Consider the following 21125-nt stretch of genomic DNA (forward strand, 5'->3'; position numbering starts at 1 on the left):
AAGGAAAAAAATGCATTAAATTGGATAAATCCTTGATAAATCAAAACTTTATAGGACTGTCTACCTTTCATTATTGAGGGTTATATACCCAAGGCTAATATCTAGGTACTCTTCCTACCTCAAAGCTGGACTTTCTTGATGTAGAATAGTGGTGATGCTCAAAAAAAACGTGATTGATGACAATACTACAGGTAGAAAATGTGTTAGGACTGTTGTGTCGTATGAAAATGTTGTTGACTTTCTGGGGGGGGGGACAGGACTTAAGGGCACTTTTCAAAGCATATTCTTGTAGAAACAGAAAGGGACCAGAAAACCCCCACTAACTTCTGCAAAGGAATTGTGCCCATACAGGCAAAGTTCTCATTGATTATTCCAGCACCCACAGTGAATGTACAGCTGCCACAAGGAAGATACAGCTTTTGGTGCATCTGCTGGGATTCAGGTACTGTCTAACAGAGCTCTGTCACACACAAAATGTACAGCAGCTTTAATGTCTGTATTAGCAGTGCAAATTCTGAAGTATAACTTCTAAAGACTAAATTATAAAAACCCACAACCCTACTGTTTGAAGCTGACCTATAAAAACATATCTGGTATTTCTCCTCAGTGCTGCCCATCTGCAAGCTGCAGTTGATTCTTAGTGCCACCCCATCAACATATATTCACTAATGGGACAAAAACTGCAATGGAAAATCTGGTTAATCCCCCTCACAATTTGCATCAGAAACTTCAACCAACTACTTGCATCTTCAGTTTGTTAAAAGTTTCCACATTCACAATCTCAGTCCTGTGTATTTTGGCTGCTTGAATGTATACATCTGCCAGACAGATGGCTAGCGTCCTTATGTTTTGAAAGCACTTACATGGTGTGGTGGTGGGAGGGATGAGAGGACTGGATTTTGCCTTGTCCTATCTCCCCCCCCCCCCCATCCCTTTCTGAAAGTCAGCAGACCAAGATGCTGAAATGGGAAGCATCCTGTAACTACCTTGACAGTAGTTGAAGGTAGAAAATACAAATTTAAATCGCTGTACCTTGTTAAAAAAACCCACTTTTATTAAATGATTATTTACAATTCTGTAATCAAACAACTGCAAATATTCTTTACACATACACAACTACCTATGATTCTAAGAAACTGATTCTCTGAAACATTTTAACATTAAGCCCTCCTGAGGTGTCTGAAACATCTAATGTTTGGGCTCCTACTGCAAGGCCAGGGTCATTTTACAGACAGGCTGTATTCTGTAAAACTGTAAGTACGAAGGTTCATGGTTTGACTTTCTCTTTGGAAAGTGAAACTATAGTGTTTAATTTCAGTACCAATTGTAGTCAAGTGTCTTGAAGGAGCAGATAGAAGACGTTTCCATTGATTTAAAAAGTATGTGTAGTGACAACTATTATAGCACCACAGTGCAATCCTTTAGGAAGGCTGACCTTGGGTTCTCCATCCCTTCACTGATGTCTCCTAGACCTGCTGGCTGGAGCTGCCCTGGTTCTAGAGACTCAGTTGCCAAGAAGCTATGAAGAACATGTGGTAAACACATCCAATTCCCCTGTACTGGAATAGATCAGAAAGACAACCGTGATCTTGGAGATGGCTATCAAGAGGACATGGGCTTTCCCTTGCCTTTCCAAATAATCACATAAATGAATTGGCAATAGACAAAAAGAGAATTTGACCGTCAAAACCAAAAGAAAAAAATGCCTTTGCTGGAACAAAAGTGTCTCATGGTCGTGATTAGAGGAAAAAAACAGTTATAACAAATGTGATATATAAGGACAAGCAGACTTATCTAACTGGAAAGTTGATTTTATGCAAGAACCAGATAGGAGAAATCATGATCAAGTATTACAGAAATATGCAGGTTGTTCAGAGCTACTATTAGATACACTAGCTGTGTCTTCTGGGGCAGGTAGTACTACTTCCTTCAAATCTTTCAGAAGCTCAATCTGAGTATCCAGTCTTTCCCGTGTGTGCAGTAGCTGCTGAATTTTTTCTTCAGTTCCTGTAGAATTTACAATTGATGCTTAGTATTAATGTAAAATGCAAAAGTTTGTTGTTTTCAAATGATTCCTTTGTTTCTCTAATATATTCTCCATTGTGACTGTCCTTTCAATCAAAGGCAATTTCAGTTACCTGAATACACAAGCATAATTCTACAAAAGGGTCAAAATATTAACCCCCTCCAAAACATTTTTTACAGGGAAATGTATATAACTATTATTCATGCCTGAAAAGGCACAAAGGGGGACTACGGATTGGTAGAGCAATGCAGCAGTTATGCCAGGCAGCCCCTTCTTACAGCAGGAAATATATGGTATAGTACTGATAACTCATTTCCACTCCTTAAAAATGAACAATGGAATATAGTCTACTTATTGAGTTCAATAAGACTTAGTCCCAGAAATGCAGCCTAATAAGCAGAATAGGCAAGTGGTTTTCTTCGTAAGATCAAAAGAATAATCAGGCCAAACAGTCTGAATTATTTCAGCACCAAGTAACCGATCTATTCTACTTTGGTGCTGAGACATTTGTGCTTGGGTTTTAATGCCAAACCAGATTGCCCAGGCTCAAAAAGTAGTCATTGAGAGAAGTTCCAAATTTTGCTTCATGCATACATACCAGAGTGAGCTGCTGCAAGTATATTTTCAAAAAGGCCACAGTCAAAAAGTGACATTACTGTTTCTTCATATTCTGAGGGTAGAGACAAAACCATGCTGATACCTCTGCATGAATACAGATTTTAATATACAGTACACACAAGGATACAGGTGAAACTCGAAAAATTAGAATATCGTGGAAAAGTTCATTTATTTCAGTAATTCAACTTAAAAGGTGAAACTAATATATGAGATACTCATGACACGCAAAGTGAGATATGTCAAGCCTTTATTTGTAAAATAGAATATTAAATGAAATCAGCAAAACAAGGATTGCAAACAGAGCAATATTGGACCTCTGAGAAGTAGAAGCATGCATATGTACTCAGTACTTGGTTTGGGCCCCTTTTGCATCAATTACTGCGGTGTGGCATGGATGCTATCAGCCTGTGGCACTGCCGAGGTGTTATGGAAGACCAGGAAGCTTCAATAGCAGCCTTCAGCTCTTCTACATTGCTCTTGGCAATGCCCCATAGATTCTCTATGGGGTTCAGGTCAGGTGAGTTTGCTGGCCAATCAAGCACAGTAATCCCATGGGCATTGAACCAGGTTTTGGTACTTTTGGCAGTGTGGGCAGGTGCCAAGTCCTGCTGGAAAATGAAGTTAGCATCCCCATAAAGCTCATCTGCGGAAGCAAGCATGAAGTGCTTCAAAATCTCCTGGTAGACAGCTGCGTTGACCCTGGACTTGAAGTACAGTGGACCAACACTGTGGAAACTTTACACTGGACATCAAGCATCTGGCATTGTGTGCCTCTCCATTCTTCCTCCAGACTCTGGGTCCTTGGTTTCCAAATGAGATGCAAAAGTTGCTTTCATCAGAAAAGAGGACTTGGGACCACTGTGCAACAGACCAGTTCTTTTTTTCTTTAGCCCAGGTAAGACACGTCTGACGTTTCTTGTTCAGGAGCGGCTTGACAAGAGGAGTACAATATTTGAAGCCCATCTCCAGGATCCGTCTGTGTGGGGGCTCTTGATGCACTAACTCCAGCCTCCACTCCTTGTGAAAGTCCCCAGCACATTTGGATGGTCTTTTCCTGACAATCCTCTCCAGGCTGCAGTCATCCCTGCTGCTTGTGCACCTTTTTCTTCCACACTTTCCCCTTCCGCATAACTTTCCATTAATGTGTTTCGATACAGCACTTTGGAAACATCCAAGTTCTTCTGCAATTACCTTTTGAGGCTTTCCCTCCTTATGGAGGGCCTCAATGATGGCTTTCTGCACAACTGTCAGGTCAGCAGCCTTCCCCATGATTGTGCTTCCTACTGAAACAGACTGAGAGACCATTTAAAGGCTCAGGATCCCATTGCAGGTGTTATGGATTGAATAGCTACTGCACCTTTTCACAATATTCTAATTTTCTGAGATTCTTAATTTGGAGTTTTCATCAGCTGTACGCCATAATCATCACAATTATAACAAATAAAGGCTTGGCATATCTCGCTTTGCGTGTCATGAGTCTATCTCATATATTAGTTTCACCTGTATACTCAGTAAAAATAGGTTATTGAGCTGTATGTAACCCACCCTGGACATGCTTGGTGAAGGCTGGGCTATGAATGCATACAATAAATAAAGTCATGCCAGTGTATAAAATGGTCATGACCTCCCCCTGCACACAGGGGTATCAGGGCTATTGCACCTAAACAGTCTTCTTTCTGCTTCCACTGAAACCTGTTACAAGGGAAGGTCACAGGGTGCCCCAAAGCCCAACTGTGCATTTGTGCTCTGTAGGGGAGAGTCAAAAACTCATCCTGCAACAGTAGGCTGGGGAAAAAGAACATGAGAAATAAACAGGGCCAAGCAGTCTTGTTCCTGAGAGGTAAGCCCTACGGAAGCATTCACAGGTCATGACTTGGACCAAAAAGCTCAAATTAGCAACTGTCCCAAATGGCTGTGACTTAAAAACACTTTCCAGTACCTGCTTCAGAAGTGTTGTCATCCATCAGCTTTTCCTGCGCAAGGTGAAGAGTGTCTAACATTTCCTCAAAGATTTCATCAAGAAGCCCAGCCTGCTTACACTTCCTTAAAAAGTCTATCCTTACTGTTAAGAGAGAAATACATCCTTTTTCAAACAGTTCCATATCTACTGGCATTGTGAAGCTCTTTCTAGCAAGAGCAGTAATCTACTTTCAAGACATTTTGTTTTTTAGCTTGCAAGATACAGTGGTGCCTCACAAGATGAAAATAATCCGTTCCGCGAGTCTCTTCGTCTAGCGGTTTTTTCGTCTTGCGAAGCAACCCTATTAGTGGCTTAGCGCTATTAGCGGTTATTAAATGCTTAGCGGCTAAAAGGCTATTAGCGGCTTAGAAAAAGGGGGGTGGAGCGAAAAAAATCGCAAGACTCGCAAGATGTTTTCGCCTTGCGAAGCAAGCCCATAGGGAAATTCGTCTTGCGAAGCGCATCGAAAAACGGAAAACCCTTTCGTCTAGCGGGTTTTTCGTCTTGCGAGGCATTCACTTTGCGGGGCACCACTGTACTCTCAAGTCATAGTTACACTAAAATCCTGGATGCTTTAAATATTTTTTGAAGCAGCAATCACTTCTCCACCAGGGAAAAGCAGCAGCAGCAAAGGCTCAAGAACAAGCCAAAAGCTTAGATAATGTGTGTTTATATGTGGCTTTCCCCTCTGCCACAGAAACCCATGGGTCCAGGTTATTGGCCTGTTAGTGGTCACAATGTGATTATGGAGGATGGATGGTGGCTACTGGATTGAAGTTGAATCCTGACAAGACAGAAGTACTGTTTTTGGGGGACAGGGGGCGGGCTGGTGTGGAGGACTCCCTGGTCCTGAATGGGGTAACTGTGCCCCTTAAAGGGCTAGGTGTGCAGCCTGGGAGTCATTTTGGACTCACAGCTGTCCATGGAGGCGCAGGTCAATTCTGTATCCAGGGCAGCTGTCTACCAGCTCCACCTGGTATGCAGGCTGAGACCCTACCTGCTGGCGAACTGTCTCGCCAGAGTGGTGCATGCTCTAGTTATCTCCCGCTTGGACTACTGCAATGCGCTCTACGTAGGGCTACCTTTGAAGGTGACCCGGAAACTACAACTAATCCAGAATGCGGCAGCTAGACTGGTGACTGGGGGCGGCTGCCGAGACCACATAACACCGGTCTTGAAAGACCTACATTGGCTCCCAGTACGTTTCTTAGCACAATTCAAAGTGTTGGTGTTGATCTTTAAAGCCCCAAATGGCCTCGGCCCAGTATACCTGAAGGAGCGTCTCCACCCCCATCGTTCTGCCCGGACACTGAGGTCCAGCGCTGAGGGCCTTCTGGCGGTTCCCTCATTGCGAGAAGCAAAGCTACAGGGAACCAGGCAGAGGTCCTTCTTGGTAGTGGCACCCGCCCTGTGGAACACCCTCCCATCAGATTTCAAAGAGATAAACAACTACCTGACATACATCTTAGTGTATTTCTGGTCTTTGTGGAAGCCGCCCAGAGTGGCTGGGGAAACCCAGCCAGATGGGCGGGGTACAAATAATAATTATTATTATTCTAGTTTTGTATTATAGAAAAAAGTGGAAGTTAAAAAGTACAGAGTGTGATGATGCCTGAAAAAAGAATATCATCATATAATGTGCAAGGCCTGGAAATTCCTATGAAACAGAATTGAAGGTAAATTTAAAACCAGTGTCAGGTGAAGATTACTCAAAAGCTGAAAACTAGACACTTATACCTAAGTATCCGAGCCATCCAGAAGCCATTTAGGAACAATTTGGAGAGAAGAAATGTTGAAATCAATGAGTTTGTTGGGAATATTTGAAAAGGAAGACTTTTTGGCCCAAATGTCTAAGCAGTAGTTTGCTGAACTGTATATTTCTCAGAAGAAAGTATGTTTCTGTATCAGGTCACATTTATATATACAGTGGTACCTCGAGTTACATACGCTTCAGGTTACAGACTCCGCTAACCCAGAAATAGTACCTCGGGTTAAGAAATTTGCTTCAGGATGAGAACAGAAATTGTGCTCCGGTGGCGCAGCGGCAGCGGGAGGCCCCATTAGCTAAAGTGGTGCTTCAGGTTAAGAACAGTTTCAGGTTAAGAATGGACCTCCAGAACGAATTAAGTACTTAACCCAAGGTACCACTGTATAGGAAATGGTCTCTATAATAATCATGAGTGACCATCTTTGTAATTTGAGTCACATTCATGGCAAAAAGCTGCAGAAGAGGCTACTAGAAATCCTAACAAGTGCCAAACACAGTAACGTCCTACCTTTCTGCTGGTCATTTTTTCTCTTCAGGACCTGCTGTAGGCTCTCTTCTGCAACGTTTTCATTATCATTCTGTCAAAAGTGTTTTTAAAAACAAGTTTGCATATTTATCAGTATTGTTCAGAACACTCACGACAATGTTCATGTTTTTCCAGTGTAACAATCCCCACCTTCACATGTTAACAAGCTTAGAGCTGAATCCTACCCATGCTCTGCACTAAGCATATGCTGTTTCTTAAGCTAAACTATCTCCCAAGTAATCCATGTATTAATTCATAGCACTTTTCCTCTAAGCAGCTCAAAGTGGCACACACAGTTCAACTATGCACATTTTATTTCCCAAGATTTAGCACCTAGCAGCAGTCAGAAATTAAAACAGGTCAAAAAAGAACAAACTGAATTAGAACTGACTTAAATCACATGTGAGACCAATGTAGCAAGGAATCATGGCTCATTGGAGGAAACTTACTGCATGATGTAGACATTAAAAAGGCTTAAAAATATATATTAATTACCATTTTTTTTCCACTGCAGGAAGAGTTTATTAGGACTGGGGGCCGTCCCTTCTTGCTGTCCTCATCTAGAAATAAGATAGCTGCTGCTTATATTTTACCAGATAATTTATTATAGTACTTCAGTAAGTTATAGCAAGATACACTATAAAAACAGACAGAACACGTTAGAATTACTTCTTTTTAAATTCGACTTAAGAGTTACAATGATGAGGACTTAAGAATCATCCAGTGAATTGACATAATGGCAAAATGGAGATTTTGTGTGTTTGTATTTGTTAACAAATACTACTTCTTGTATCTTGAATGTCCAAGTAATACTGGCACAAGAGTGCAATAAATTCCTTCCCCCTCTTTGCACCTTGGGCCAAGTCAAAGAACTACCCTATACTGTCACACATCAGTCTTGAAAAACAATCACAGAATTGTGGGGCAGTATAGTTAAGTTTCATGCTATCATTTCACTTTTTAGCCACAGAACACACCGTGTCCACAACCTGAGTCTCTCTCTCATTTCAGTCATGAGGCAAGTACTAAAAGCTCCTCCCAGCACAATTTTATCAAGAAACAAGAAAAAGGAAAACATGGGTCAAATCAGAATGAGTTGGTGGTGGAAGTACTCTCTGAAAAGTGTCTTGGAATTGGCAGGAACAGAAACAAGAACGAACAAAAGTATTTTGGTGTGTAATACAATTTGGTGGATAGGAAAATACCACCATTTGAAAGAACCAACATTTACTTCAAACTGTAAACAACAATTTTAAGAAAGCTAGATAAGCAGCAACTCAACTGTCCCTCCGTCCTGCACAAAATGTGAAGTTCAGAGTCTCTGAGCAGCTGCATGGATGTTGCAGGTGCAATGAGCAGAGAGACAGCATCAGGCTGCTTTGTGGGCAATTTGTGTGGGTCTTATGAGAAAATTAGTAATTTTCTATGAATTGGAATCTGGCCATTTTCTGAATAATCAGGAATAATGTCAGCTGATGCGTGATGCCAACCTACGTGAGCAGGGAATTATCTACAAGGCGCTAGTTGCTGTGGAGGGCAGAAGGGAGGGTGGCTTTGGTTTTCTGAAGAGCTGCAGAGAGACAAAATCAGGAAAACAACATTTATTGGGTCCAGTGATGAGCAGCAACCACTGGAAAAACTCTTCCACGTGGAACTTGAACTGGAGAAATCACTGCTGAACCAGACCAACCTCTGACAACCCCCCCCCCCTGCTATGGTAAATTGTATAGTGAGTATTTTGTAGTTCTCTTGTTCATATGGGTAGGAGAAAAAATACATTGGTTTTCAGTGTTTTATAAAAGCACTCTTGACACATTTTTTTCAAGGGTTTCAATAGTGGGGAATGTATGAACAAATATTCCACTACTGCATCTGCTAAAAATGACTATTTGAAGCATGGAGAAGAGTCTGATGAGGAAAAAAACTAACCATAAAAGCTTGTCTTCTTGACTGGGTCATGGTTTGGACAGAACACTCTAATACATTGGAGAAATAACGAGAGAAAAGAAATTGAATTAATATATAAACAAATGCATTCATTTCTATTAAAATGTACATAAATGTAGTAAGACACAGTGAAGAGTTCAGTTCTGGAAGAATGGTACCACTGATACTTATCTGAAAGGAGCGCTAAGACAACACCAAGTGCCTATTCAAGAAAGGGTTTGATGTGCTATTTTTGCAAGAAAGAATCATGAGTGTCAGGCAAGCTATGTAGAGTGGAGTGATCAGTGTTTACCAATGAAATAGTGGCAAATTATTCTGCCATCTATTCATATTTTTTCAGAGAAAATAAAATTCCTTACTATTGAAGTATGCAAGTTCTCCATTCCAGGAACTTTCAGAAGTAGGCCCCTCTCCTTGGCGAGGAGACAGGGTCCAAAAGCTTCTGAGTTGTATCCAAAGCAACACTAAGTCAAGGTCCTGTCAAGGCAAGGATTTTCCCTTGTGCCCTTGCCTTCTCCTTCCCTTGCACTGTTGCACACAGAAGGGTGAGGGCAGGCTACACAGAGCAGCAATTCCCAAAGGCAGGAAGGGAAAAGGGGGAAATATCATAAGGGAAAATTTCAACATCTTCCCACCAATCACTACTGCTCTGATGATTAAAACCAGAGCCTCACACTGCTACTTTTAAGTTTAAAAACTATTTTAACATCTCATGGACCCTCTTCCTACCTCCGTGTGCTCAGTCTATCTGCTGAGCTTGCTGCATTTATCAGACTCAACTGGGTAATTTCTTGTTTTTTAAAGAAAAGAGGGAGAATGTGAAGCATTTGCAACTCTTGGTCCCATACACTGAAGTCCCTTTACTCGCTCAACGAAAGTTCACAAGCCTGTGCTGAGACAGCAGAAGAGCACCCCTTCCCAAGCCCGCCTCACTTTGTGTGTGCCTGTGCTAAGCCAAGCAGAGAGGCAAAAGCCCCTCAAACTTCCTGACTGGCTGTGATGAACAAAGGATTCTTGGAAGCAGGTAGGAAGACCTTCAAGATGTTAAAGATAAAAAACAAAAGCAGAGAGGAGGACTGGAATGGGAGAAATAACAGTTGGAAAGAGGAGGAGGAAGAAAGGGGGAAGAAGCAGGACAGAGGAAGAGTAGCTTGGATGGGGGTGACTAACTGTGGTTAAAACATGACCAAAAGGGAGTGAGTGCATCATTTCCTTTCCACTTTCTGTTCACTCCAGATGGCATAACTCAACTGGTAGGGGGCCCTGATCAGCCCTGCCCCATTCTAGGTTAACTAAGGTGCCCTGGCTGGCTATGTTAGCTTTCAAGAAAAAAAGAAAGCAAAAGGAGGGGCTCCACTGAATGCTTTTCATAGAATCATAGAGTTGGAATAGACCAAAAGGGCCATCGAGTCCAACCCCCTGCCAAGCAGGAAACACCATCAGAGCACTCCTGACATATGGTTGTCAAGCCTCTGCTTAAAGACCTCCAAAGTAGGAGACTCCACCACACTCCTTGGCAGCAAATTCCACTGTCAAACAGCTCTTACTGTCAGGAAGTTCTTCCTAATGTTTAGGTGGAATCTTCTTTCTTGTAGTTTGGATCCATTGCTCCGTGTCCGCTTCTCCGGAGCAGCAGAAAACAACCTTTCTCCCTCCTCTATGTGACATCCTTTTCTATATTTGAACATGGCTATCATATCACCCCTTAACCTCCTCTTCTCCAGGCTAAACATGCCCAGCTCCCTTAACCGTTCCTCATAAGGCATCGTTTCCAGGCCTTTGACCATTTTGTTTGCCCTCCTCTGGACACGTTCCAGTTTGTCAGTGTCCTTCTTGAACTGTGGTGCCCAGAACTGGACACAGTACTCCAAGCGAGGTCTGACCAGAGCAGAATACAGTGGCACTATTACTTCCCTTGATCTAGATGCTATACTCCTATTGATGCAGCCCAGAATTGCATTGGCTTTTTTAGCTGCCGTGTCACACTGTTGGCTCATGTCAAGTTTGTGGTCAACCAAGACTCCTAGATCCTTTTCACATGTACTGCTCTCAAGCCAGGTGTCACCCATCTAAGTGCTGGATCTCTTGAGCTTTTTTTATCCACCAGGTGTTTTTTAGTTCTCTGGTTCTTCTTTGAATCATAGAATCATAGAGTTGGAAGTGACCACAAGGGCCATCGAGTCCAACCCCCTGCCAAGCAGGAAACACCATCAGAGCACTCCTGACATATGGTTGTCAAGCCTCTGCTTAAAGACCTCCACAGAAGGAGACTCCACCACACTCCTTGGCAGCAAGTTCTACTGTCGAACAGCTCTTACTGTCAGGAAGTTCTTCCTAATGTTTAGGTGGAATCTTCTTTCTTGTAGTTTGGAATCCATTGCTCCGTGTCCGCTTCTCTGGAGCAGCAGAAAACAACTTTTCTCCCTCCTCTATATGACATCCTTTTATATATTTGAACATGGCTATCATATCACCCCTTAACCTCCTCTTCTCCAGGCTAAACATGCCATTCTATGGAACTTTAATCCCCCTCCCCATATATAGTGATGCTTGCTGGCTGTGTTGTGTACAGCAGTTTGGGCAGCACAGCAGGCAAGCAGAATGGACTCCAGGGACTTTATTAGTGCAAATAAATTTAATATATTGGTGGTGGGGGTGCGAAGGAGAGACTAGGTTCTTCTGGCTCAGTGGATCTTGGTGTTCTCTCCCAGTTGTCTAAGCTGATGTCACACTAAGTTTTAGATGACTCTGAGGTGGGAAACAAATGCAGGTGCCTAATTAACCTGTCTCCAAGGCAATTTCAGGGGAAACTTCAATTTGCTGGCAGCTAATATCAAAATTAATTCTAAGAACTGAGCTTTTTAAACTACTTTTTGCTAGGCAATGAAAAAATAAATTATGAAAATTAAGTTGGCTGGTCAGGCTGTCAGTTCTGCTGAGAATCCAGCTCCAAAATCTAAATCCATAAACCTGTTCCTCACTTCCACTGTCAGTTCTGCTGAGAATCCAGCTCCAAAATCTAAATCCATAAACCTGTTCCTCACTTCCACTGTGTATTCATAAGGGATTTGATTTAGATAGTATCTTACCGGCCCAGTGGTTTTTCCTACTTTCTTCAGTTTAAGCTTGAATTTTGCTATAAGAAGCTGATGATCTGAGCCACAGTCAGCTCCAGGTCTTGTTTTTGCTGACTGTATAGAGCTTTTCTATCTTTGGCTGCAGAGAATATAATCAATCTGATTTCGATGCTGCCCATCTGGTGATGTCCATGTGTAGAGTCGTCTCTTGTGTTGTTGGAAAAGCGTGTTTGTGATGATCAGCTTGTTCTCTTGGCAGAACTCTATTAGCCTTTGCCCTGCTTCGTTTTGAACTCCAAGGCCAAACTTGCCAGTTCCTTTTATCTCTTGACTCCCTACTTTAGCATTCCAATCCACTATAATGAGAAGAACATCCTTCTTTGGTGTCATTTCTATAAGGTGTTGTAAGTCTTCATAGAATTGGTCAATTTCAGTTTCTTCAGCACCAGTAGTTGGTGCATAAACTTGGATTACTGTGATGTTAAAAGGTCTGCCTTGGATTCGTATCGAGATCATGATATCATTTTTGAGATTGCATCCCAGTACAGCTTTTACCACTCTTGTTGACTATGAGGGCCACTCCATTTCTTTTACGGGATTCTTGCCCACAGTAGTAGATATGATGGCCATCCGAACTGAATTCGCCCCTTCCCGTCCATTTTAGTTCACTGCTGCCCAGGGTGTCAATATTTAGTCTTGCGATCTCATTTTTTACCACATCCAACTTACCCAGGTTCATGGTTCTTACATTCCAAGTTCCTATGCAATATTTTTCTGTACAGCATTGGACTTTCCTTTCGCTTCCAGGCATATCCGCAACTGAGCAACCTTTCGACTTTGGCCCAGCCGCTTCATCAGCTCTGAATCTACTTGTACTTGTCCTCCGCTCTTCCTCAGTAGCATGTTGGACGCCTTCCGACCTGAGGGGCTCATCTTCCAGCGTCATAACTTTTATATGCCTGTTGTCTTTGTCCATGGAGTTTTGTTGGCAGGGATTCTGGAGTGGCTTGCCGGTTCCTGCTCCAGGTGGATCACGTTTGGTCAAAACTCTCCACTATGACCTGTCCGTCTTGGGTGCCCTGCATGGCATAGTTCATAGCTTCTCTGAGTTATTCAGGTCCCTTCGCCACAGCAAGGCAAGTACTCAATTCTGCCACCTTGTAGGTGGATTTGACAGCCAAGGTGAGCAACTTATAAAAGCGGGCATATCATGAATATCCCCCACATCCAATTCTGGGGAATAAAAAAGTTTATTTTGCTGGTTCTCAGGATTGTTTAGATTCAGATATTGGGTGGTGTTTTTCACTAATGAAAGGCTTTTGGACTGCAGAGGAAGCTTCTGTGAAAAGAAAGAGGGCCAATTTCCCTACCTTGCCCTTATTTCTGCAACTCTGCTGGGTCTCCCCAAACCTGCTCGAGAGGATTAGGGGGTGCTTTGGAGCAGTGGATGGGAGCGCAGGACAAAAGGGGAATTTTGACAAACCTTTCACTTATGGAAGCCTTCAGCCAGCAGAGGGACTGACTGAATAGTCTATTACAGGGGTCGGCAACCTAAGGCCCATGGGCCACAAGTGGCCCACGGGGGTCGTTTAACCAGCCCACAAGCCGTCTCTGAACTGAGCCGCCTGCTCAGTGAGTCCCCATGTGCTGCGCTAAACCGGCGCACGGGGACTCACTTCCGCAGTGCTGGAAATCGCATCTGTGCGGACACCAACGCTGGAAAGCGTGTCTGCACAGATGCCAGAAATCGGGTGTGCATGCGATCCAGCCCATGTAGGGATCTCCGCTGGAGTGAACCGGCCCAGGCGAGGTAAACCTTGCCGGTCCCTGGTCTATTATCTGGCCATTAGGTGCCACAGCAGGTGCTGTGATCTTCCAGCAATTTGACTTCACCCGCAAAGGAACACTCCTGCATTGTCTCCCCAGACAGACGGGTGCCAACAACAGGCAAAGACAGTACCACCCAACCACCCCAATAATGGTGTCAAAGTAAAAGATAAATGGAAGAAAATTCTCAAAATGCCACAAATTTTAGAAAAGAATTTGTTAAATACCGGTAAATGCCTTGAATTTCATCCGTTTCTATTGCAGCATCATCACACAAAGCACAGAAATAATGGTAACTTCTGCGACAGTTTTTTATCTCACAGCCCACAGTGGCTCCTTTCTTGCGACAGAAATTGCATATCTGCAAAAAATGGGTTTTTGAGTCTAAACAAACTGTACCATATCAGGTTGGTTCTGATGTTAGCAATCTTAGCTTTCAGTGAACCAAAATTTTTAAACCACAGTCTTTGGAATGGCTACTCATAAGTAAGTCTTACCTGAATTCAATGCGACTTACAGCCAGGAACAGGGGTTAAAATTGCAGTCTAACTTTGTCCAATCATTACTAACTCTCTGTTGCAATTTTAACTACAGAGAAACATTATTAAAATTATTTGGTTATGAGAAATGCTTTGCTTCTGTCAAGCTAATGGTTTGGCTAGCCTGGGCCTCTACCCCACACTTCTTTGCATTTATATTCTTTAATTTAAAAATATGTGGTCGCAGCCTTCATGGTATCTCCATACAATTATTTCAATGAAATAATTATTAAATTGTCTATTGATAACATCCCGTATATTCCATTTGTGGGGTGCTATGAGTGGGGTAGTACCTCTGGTGGGAGATATGTCCCACTCCTTCTGAGATAGTTTGTCCACCTCTGGTCCTCACCCTGCCCTCAGCTCTCACCTCTTAGAAGCTGTCAGCATGTGACAGCAGCCCCAGCCCGGGAAATGGCTTTGACTGGGTGGCTAAACCAGGTGTATGGAGCCAATGGGTCTCAAACCTTTAGTGGATTAAGGACTTTCATTGCATGCAAAGAGAGGCTCCAACCGATTGAGCGGACAAGACCAAGAGTGGGTCCAATGGTTAAGAAGGCGGTTTTCTGCATGTGCTGTTGAGGGAAGTGAGGGGCAGATGGGGCTCATCAACCTGGGAAGAGAGCCCATCAAGGAGAAGGAGCCTTCTGTTGCCCTTGTAGGATACCTTCGGGAGAAGAAAAATCTAAGGAATAGTAATCCCTACACAAATCTGGAGTGTAGTCCCTAAGACAGTTGGATGGTGCCTTGTTTGCCTCTGCTTTCCTTTGGACCCCATCAACGAGGTTGAGAGGCACAGGGGATTTGTTGTCTGAGCAGCCCAGGACCTTCAGATACACTGCCCAGGCATGTGCTCCGGGAAGGTCACTTCGAGACAGACAGGTGCCAGCAGCTATTACATTTCTAGTAGAAAAGCACTGGGTACTGTAATTTGCAATCAAGACTACAGTTACCTTATATACAATAGGATGTATATCTGACGATGGTAAGAATTCAGACTTCAAATTGGCGCTAACATTTTTTATCCCTTTGATGGCATTTTATGTACAGTTCTTAAGAGTGCACAAGTGATGCTTTGAGGGGGAAAGCCAGACATTTAGCCAAGACTATTGCTTCTCCCTTCATTTTGGAGAAATCTGTTGAGGAAGAGTGATTGCCAAAGCAAGTCTTTCATTGCTATTACAATGGCAGGGTTGGTTTTTTTGAGGAGCATTATGTTAAAGTATGGGTAGGCAAACTAAGGCCCGGGGGCTGGATCTGGCCCAATCGTCTTCTAAATCCAACCCGAGAACAACCTGGGAATCAGCATGTATTTACATGAGTAGAATGTGTCCTTTTATTTAAAATGCATCTCTGGGTTATTTGTGGGGCATAGGAGTTTGTTCATTTCCCCCCAAAAAATATAATCCGGCCGCCCACAAGGTCTGAGGGATAGGCCCTCTGCTGAAAAAGTTTGCTGACCCCTGTGTTAAAGTGTTCTTTTCTCAGAATACTTGCCAGTATATGCCTCTTAACTAAATAACTCTGACCTTAGCATCAAAAGAAATAATTCTGAACTAATTCTGCATAGTCTGCTTTTATACACATAAAAATGTAAAAGGTTGGTGTCTCACCAGCCTCTTTCCTCTTTTTATTTCACTCGTTACTGAAGCCACATCAAACCTTATATCGAGATTCTCAGGGTTATGTTCTTCAGATTCCACAAATCCAGAGGAATATAGCTAAAAATAAAAACATAAATTAAAAGGAAGTAAAAATCAAACCAGGAGATACTACAATGAAGCAATAAAGAACAGCAGCAACAGTTGGGAAGAGATTTGATTTAAGTGTTCTCTCATAGATTTGCACAATGTTAGTTTCTTTTGCATGGTTATCTGCAACTTATCTGCAATTAAGAACCATTCAAATTAATGTATATGCTTGGATTTTATTTTAACTACCACTTTTCCAGGTTGAGCATACCACCCCTTGCTGTTCCAGTCTCCTAGAAGACAGGGCGCTGTTCAAGAACCCTGTATCTAAACTGAATAAGGGATGCACTGAAATAGGATACGATAGTCAACCCAGCTCACAAAGGAAGCTTTCTCTTCATCTCACCTTCCTCTACCATGCAATGTAGGTAGGAAAGAACCATGTATATATAGTACGCTTGAAGACAGTCATTGCTACAATGAAGCAGCCAATATTAGAAAGCAGTACCAAGTTGCAATTGCATTATTTGGTTCCCCATCTGCACACCTTATTTCCCAACACTTGCCAGTCTCCACTGGCAACATCTGGTGCCCCCAAGGGCCCTCTTTGTGTTACTAGGTCATAAATAGAACAAAAGGTGAACTCTGCATGCACACACAAACAGGCACGCATGCCACAGAACAAGAGTGACATTTTTCAAGAGCCTCCTCAGTTCAAGAGCAATGGTGGAATCATAGAATTCCAAAGTTGGAAGGGACCGAAAGGTCAGCTAGTCCAATCACTGACAATGCAGGAACCGGTAGTAAGCAAAGGAGCAAAGACAGGAGAGGTAAGGTAAAGGTAAAGGTACCCCTGCCCGAACGGGCCAGTCTTGCCAGACTCTGGGGTTTGTGCGCCCATCTCACATCTATTGGCCGGGGGCCAGCGCTGTCCGGAGACACTTCCGGGTCACGTGGCCAGCGTGACAACGCTGCTCTGGCGAGCCAGAGCCGCACACGGAATGCCGTTTACCTTCCCGCTGGTAAGCGGTACCTATTTATCTACTTGCCCCCGGGGGTGCTTTCGAACTGCTAGGTTGGCAGGCGCTGGGACCGAGCAGCGGGAGCGCACCCCGCCGCGGGGATTCTGCCCACAGCGCCACCCGCGTCCCTTGGCCACCCGCATCCCACAGGAGAGGTGGTCATCCCCTATTATACTTGGTTTTTATAAGTGTTAGAAGCCGCCCAAAGTGACTAGGGGAAGCCCAGCCAGATGGGCAGGATATTATTAACAACAACAACAACAACAAATTCCTTCCAGTAGCACCTTAAAGACCAACTAAGTTAGTTCTTGGTATGAGCTTTCGTGTGCATGCACACTTCTTCAGAAGAAGTATCTGAAGAAGTGTGCATGCACACGAAAGCTCATACCAAGAACTAACTTAGTTGGTCTTTAAGGTGCTACTGGAAGGAATTTTTTTATTTTGACTATGGCAGACCAACACGGCTACCTATCTGTAACTGGAACAATAATAATAGGTGCAATTGTGACAGAAATTTCACTAAATATCTACAGAATTTTAAAGCAGTTAAAATTACTATTGAAGTGGCAACAGAGCTGGTAATTTAGCTATGCCATCTAGTTTAACTATGAGACCAATCTTTATATTACAACTAAGCTCCTGTGCTATTTTGTCATTTGTCCCACAAATGTATTCTATAGAAAGAGAACCATAGAAAGAGAATGCATTGGTATGCAACAGCCTTCCCCAGCCTTATGCCCTCAAAATGTTTTGAGTACCAACTTCCATCAATTCCAGCCAACATGACCAGTGGCAGTGGTCAAGGAGTTGTAGTCCAACAACAGATCTGACTAGAGGCAGGCACTCTTGTATGAAACTGGTTTCCTGGATCCATTTCAGCTGGGATTCAGGATTGAATGTGGAATAGAAACTGCCTTACTAACACTATAAAAAGAGACGAGCCTTCCACATCCTATACCAGATGTATCCTAGACCCTGAGATCTATGGATGAAGAGTGGTATGCAAATTAAATTAATAATAATAATAATCAAGTCCAGCTGAGCAACAGCCTCACCCAGGCCATGGCTTTAAGAACAGCAGATGCAGCAGCTGTGAAGGGAGACTTCCAGGGAGGGAACAAGGCGGACTCAATGTCTTCTGTTGGCAGGTTGCCAACAGAGATTGCTGCATGGTGATTGATAGCCAGACATACATTACTGAATTCACTCTGACAGGGAATTAACCTATGATGATCAGAAAAAGTTGTTTACAAAAAGTTGGGAGACCGAGAAGCTTCTTGGAACCAGAATGGAGGTGAGCAACTAAGAGCAGAGGAATCAACATCTTGCCCCAAAGCCACATGAGAGCCCTAATGGGCATAGGGTCGGCAAAAGCCTCCTGTTCTCCAATCTCTCTGAGACGGTTATAATTTATGTCTTAGAGAGGTTTCTCTATCTGCCGATGGAAATTTACATCTGGTATGTGAGCTACTTTCTGGCTTTAAGAATATATTTATTTAAAAATCAGGATGGAAAACCATGGCAAATACAACAGGAAATGGGATGGGAGGATATGGAACTGGGCGTGAATTTACAAATACATAATAAAAAAAACAGTATGAACTGTTATTTTAATATATGATCATAGGGGCAGACTCTTGTGTGGAAAAAGATGGAAACAATTATTGTTTAATAGGGAGGAATGGTTGTGGAAGTTATTGTAGTTGATGTGTTTATTAGAGAAAAACTATTGCTGAAATTTATTAGTAACAATAATTAGAGAACCCTTTTTGGGTTTTGTGTAAAAAGAAAAATGAATTAATCCTCACCAAACAATCCTGATGAACTGCAAGGTTCTGTCTTTCAGCAACATACATAATGGCACATTCTTCATCATCTGGGCAAAATGCACACTGTCTTCTTACCATCTTTGCCATTATCCAAGTTAGCTTAGCAAAGTCACCTTAGAAAAGGATTTTAAAGATTAGCACAACACAGACACCATCCCTGAACTCTAGATGCATATAACTGGAATATCCTCAATGTTATCAGTGAACTTCTTTAAAAGTCTTACTTTGCTCCCCAAATGTAATGGAACTAGAGGCCTTTAATCCAGTGGAGGGATCCACTGGCAAAAGGGAAGAGATTTTGCTGATGTCTCCCAACTCTCCAGAGCTGATTCTGGGTACAAGACACTGCAGGGGGGAAGGAAATCAGTAGTCATCATCTCTCTCTCCCTTCTGCTGGTGAAATTATTCCCTGAGCAGAAGTCTACTTATAGGTGCTACTATGGATTCTAGCCAATGAAGGAGACAATCTACATGATGTATTTTACATTTTATTTAAATGCATTTACTTAATATTTTAAAAAGCAATGCTTAAGTTTTTAGAAGAAAAAACAGAACTACAAATAAAAATCTTAACTGCAACCACTGAGCATCTGAATACAGTTCAAAATAGTTATAAATACACTAATAGATCTTAAATATATACATTTGACTTAGGGGAAAAGGTAGGGAAGAAAGGAACATTCCACAGATGAAGACCTTCAGGAATGTTGAAGACTCACTGTGTTTTGTTTCTGATTTTTCATTTATAAACAAGATACAAAATAAACTGCAACAAAAAAATCAAAGCACTCAGATATTAATTCATATAATGAAGACATAAGATATGAAGCATTCAAGGCTAGATGTTTGAGGGATAGTTGGCCATTTTTAACTATCTTTCTACAAGCCCCCACAAGATGCTCCACAATTTCCAATGACTGCTCTTAACAGCTGCATATACTGTACATGTTTTAACAGCTTTGGGGACAATGTGGAAAACACCGTAACACATTTACTATGGGGTCAAGGAGCAACCCTTCAATGTCAATCTTGGGAACTCAACTGTGCAGGTAGGAATGGCGCCACTGGAATACCCTGCCTCCAATACAAATCCCACACAGCTGATCCAGCAAGATCACTGGTATCAAAAGTCACTGAGAGATCAAGAGAAAAAGGTTATTCTCTCCCTATCCCCCCCCCCCAAAATCTATCAGAGTGACCAGGAATGATTCCGTTTCAAAACCAGGCCTGAATCCAGACTGAAAGGGAGCCAGATAACCAGGTCGCCCAGGAACACTTGCACTAGTTTTGCTACAACCCTCTCCACCCCACGCTGCTTATTGGAAACCGAGGGACCCAGTGTCGGCTTCTTAAGCCACGTAAGGCAGGGAGGCCACCCCAATCCTCCGCGAGGCGGGCACAGCCTGGGGGCCCCGCGCCCGGCCGCCTCTGACTGGCCCAGAAGGGTGCCTTGGGAGAAGGGCCCCCCGGGCGAGGGGGGCAGGAGAAGGCGCTCGTCGCCTCGAGGGCTCCTTCCCACAGGCGCCGCGCTTGCCTGGGCTCCCCGCCCCCCGCCTTCTCGGCCACGGCAGCCCGGCTCTCCCAGCCCCCGGGGGCCGCAGCGTTCCCGCCCGGGGAGGCGGCGCCCCCAGGAGAGGCAGCGGCGGCAGCAGCAGCCGCGCGCGCCCCGGGCTCCCCTCGCCGGCCGCGGGAGCCAAGGCGCGCGACGGGGCAGCCGAGGAAAGGAGCGCGCGGCCCCGTCCCGCCCTCGCCACTCACCCTTCGGCGGCGGCCCCGGCGACTCCCGCAGCGCCTTTTCCGCCAGGCCCGGGTGACGTCACGGGCGGAGGACGCTCCCGCTGCGCGCGCACGGAGCCCAGAGCCCGCCTCCCTCTCCCGAGGCAAACCCTCCGCCGCAACCTCTTTCCGCCGCCTCAGGGCCGCCAGAGGGCGCTGCGTCGCCTGGGAGAATGGGAGCCGCAGCCGAGAAGGGCGATTCCCGAGTTAGCAGGAGCGTCGAGGAGTCAACATTGCAGGCGGCGGCACTGAGGCAGAAGTGGGGAAGAAGGGTTGCGGAGTTGGAAAATGCGCTTTGCGTCAATTCCCAGTTGGCCAGTGGGTTGCAACTCCTACAGAGTAACCATAGACACACATGGAGCACAGAAAGGTGCAAGAGGACTGCTGACATCAGTTCCCTGCTGACTTTTCAGCATACACTAGTATTAAGGCCTGCTTGGCATTCCTTGGAGGGCCCTGGCCAACAGACCCCTAACAAATTCCCTGCCACATATTCTCTTGGATTTGCTTGAACAAATA

General features: G+C 43.8%; 1 protein-coding gene and 1 long non-coding RNA gene across 5 annotated transcripts; one reads left to right on the forward strand and one right to left on the reverse strand.

Annotated features, from left to right (window-relative positions):
• Nucleotides 1-1033: 1033 nt before the first annotated feature.
• Nucleotides 1034-20671, reverse strand: PHF11 (PHD finger protein 11). Of its 4 annotated transcripts, XM_082215818.1 has the most exons (11): nucleotides 19873-20008; nucleotides 19055-19175; nucleotides 18810-18943; nucleotides 15902-16009; nucleotides 13977-14110; nucleotides 8828-8874; nucleotides 7394-7458; nucleotides 6881-6950; nucleotides 4584-4706; nucleotides 2625-2696; nucleotides 1034-2007 (listed from the first exon to the last, which is right to left on the reverse strand). In XM_082215818.1, the coding sequence occupies exons 3-11, from the start codon at nucleotides 18915-18917 to the stop codon at nucleotides 1844-1846; spliced, it is 891 nt and encodes a 296-aa protein (XP_082071944.1). In that variant the 5' UTR covers nucleotides 18918-18943; nucleotides 19055-19175; nucleotides 19873-20008; the 3' UTR covers nucleotides 1034-1843. The 4 variants fall into 4 exon arrangements, with proteins under 4 accessions (XP_082071944.1, XP_082071945.1, XP_082071946.1 ...); XM_082215819.1 differs by lacking the exons at nucleotides 19055-19175; nucleotides 19873-20008 and adding an exon at nucleotides 20589-20671; XM_082215820.1 differs by lacking the exon at nucleotides 19055-19175 and having other exon boundaries at nucleotides 19873-20002.
• LOC309528439 lies at nucleotides 9642-17268 on the forward strand. Its single transcript, XR_014217745.1, has 3 exons — nucleotides 9642-9869; nucleotides 16240-16809; nucleotides 17157-17268. It is a non-coding gene; the product is annotated as an uncharacterized lncRNA (long non-coding RNA).
• Nucleotides 20672-21125: the final 454 nt, after the last annotated feature.

Source organism: Podarcis vaucheri (assembly GCF_965113315.1).
Source record: "Podarcis vaucheri genome assembly, chromosome: 3".
Lineage (NCBI taxonomy): Eukaryota > Metazoa > Chordata > Lepidosauria > Squamata > Lacertidae > Podarcis > Podarcis vaucheri.

Bases quoted from the DNA above. Each gene is read 5' to 3' on its own strand.
- PHF11 (XM_082215819.1), bottom strand. From the start codon at position 18,917: ATGGCAAAGATGGTAAGAAGACAGTGTGCATTTTGCCCAGATGATGAA. The intron at 16,010-18,809 runs GTGAGGATTAAT...TTTTATTTTTAG, and splicing joins CAGTTCATCAGGATTGTTTG to CTATATTCCTCTGGATTTGT. The intron at 7,459-8,827 runs GTTAGTTTTTTT...TCTTATTTCTAG, and splicing joins CAAGAAGACAAGCTTTTATG to ATGAGGACAGCAAGAAGGGA.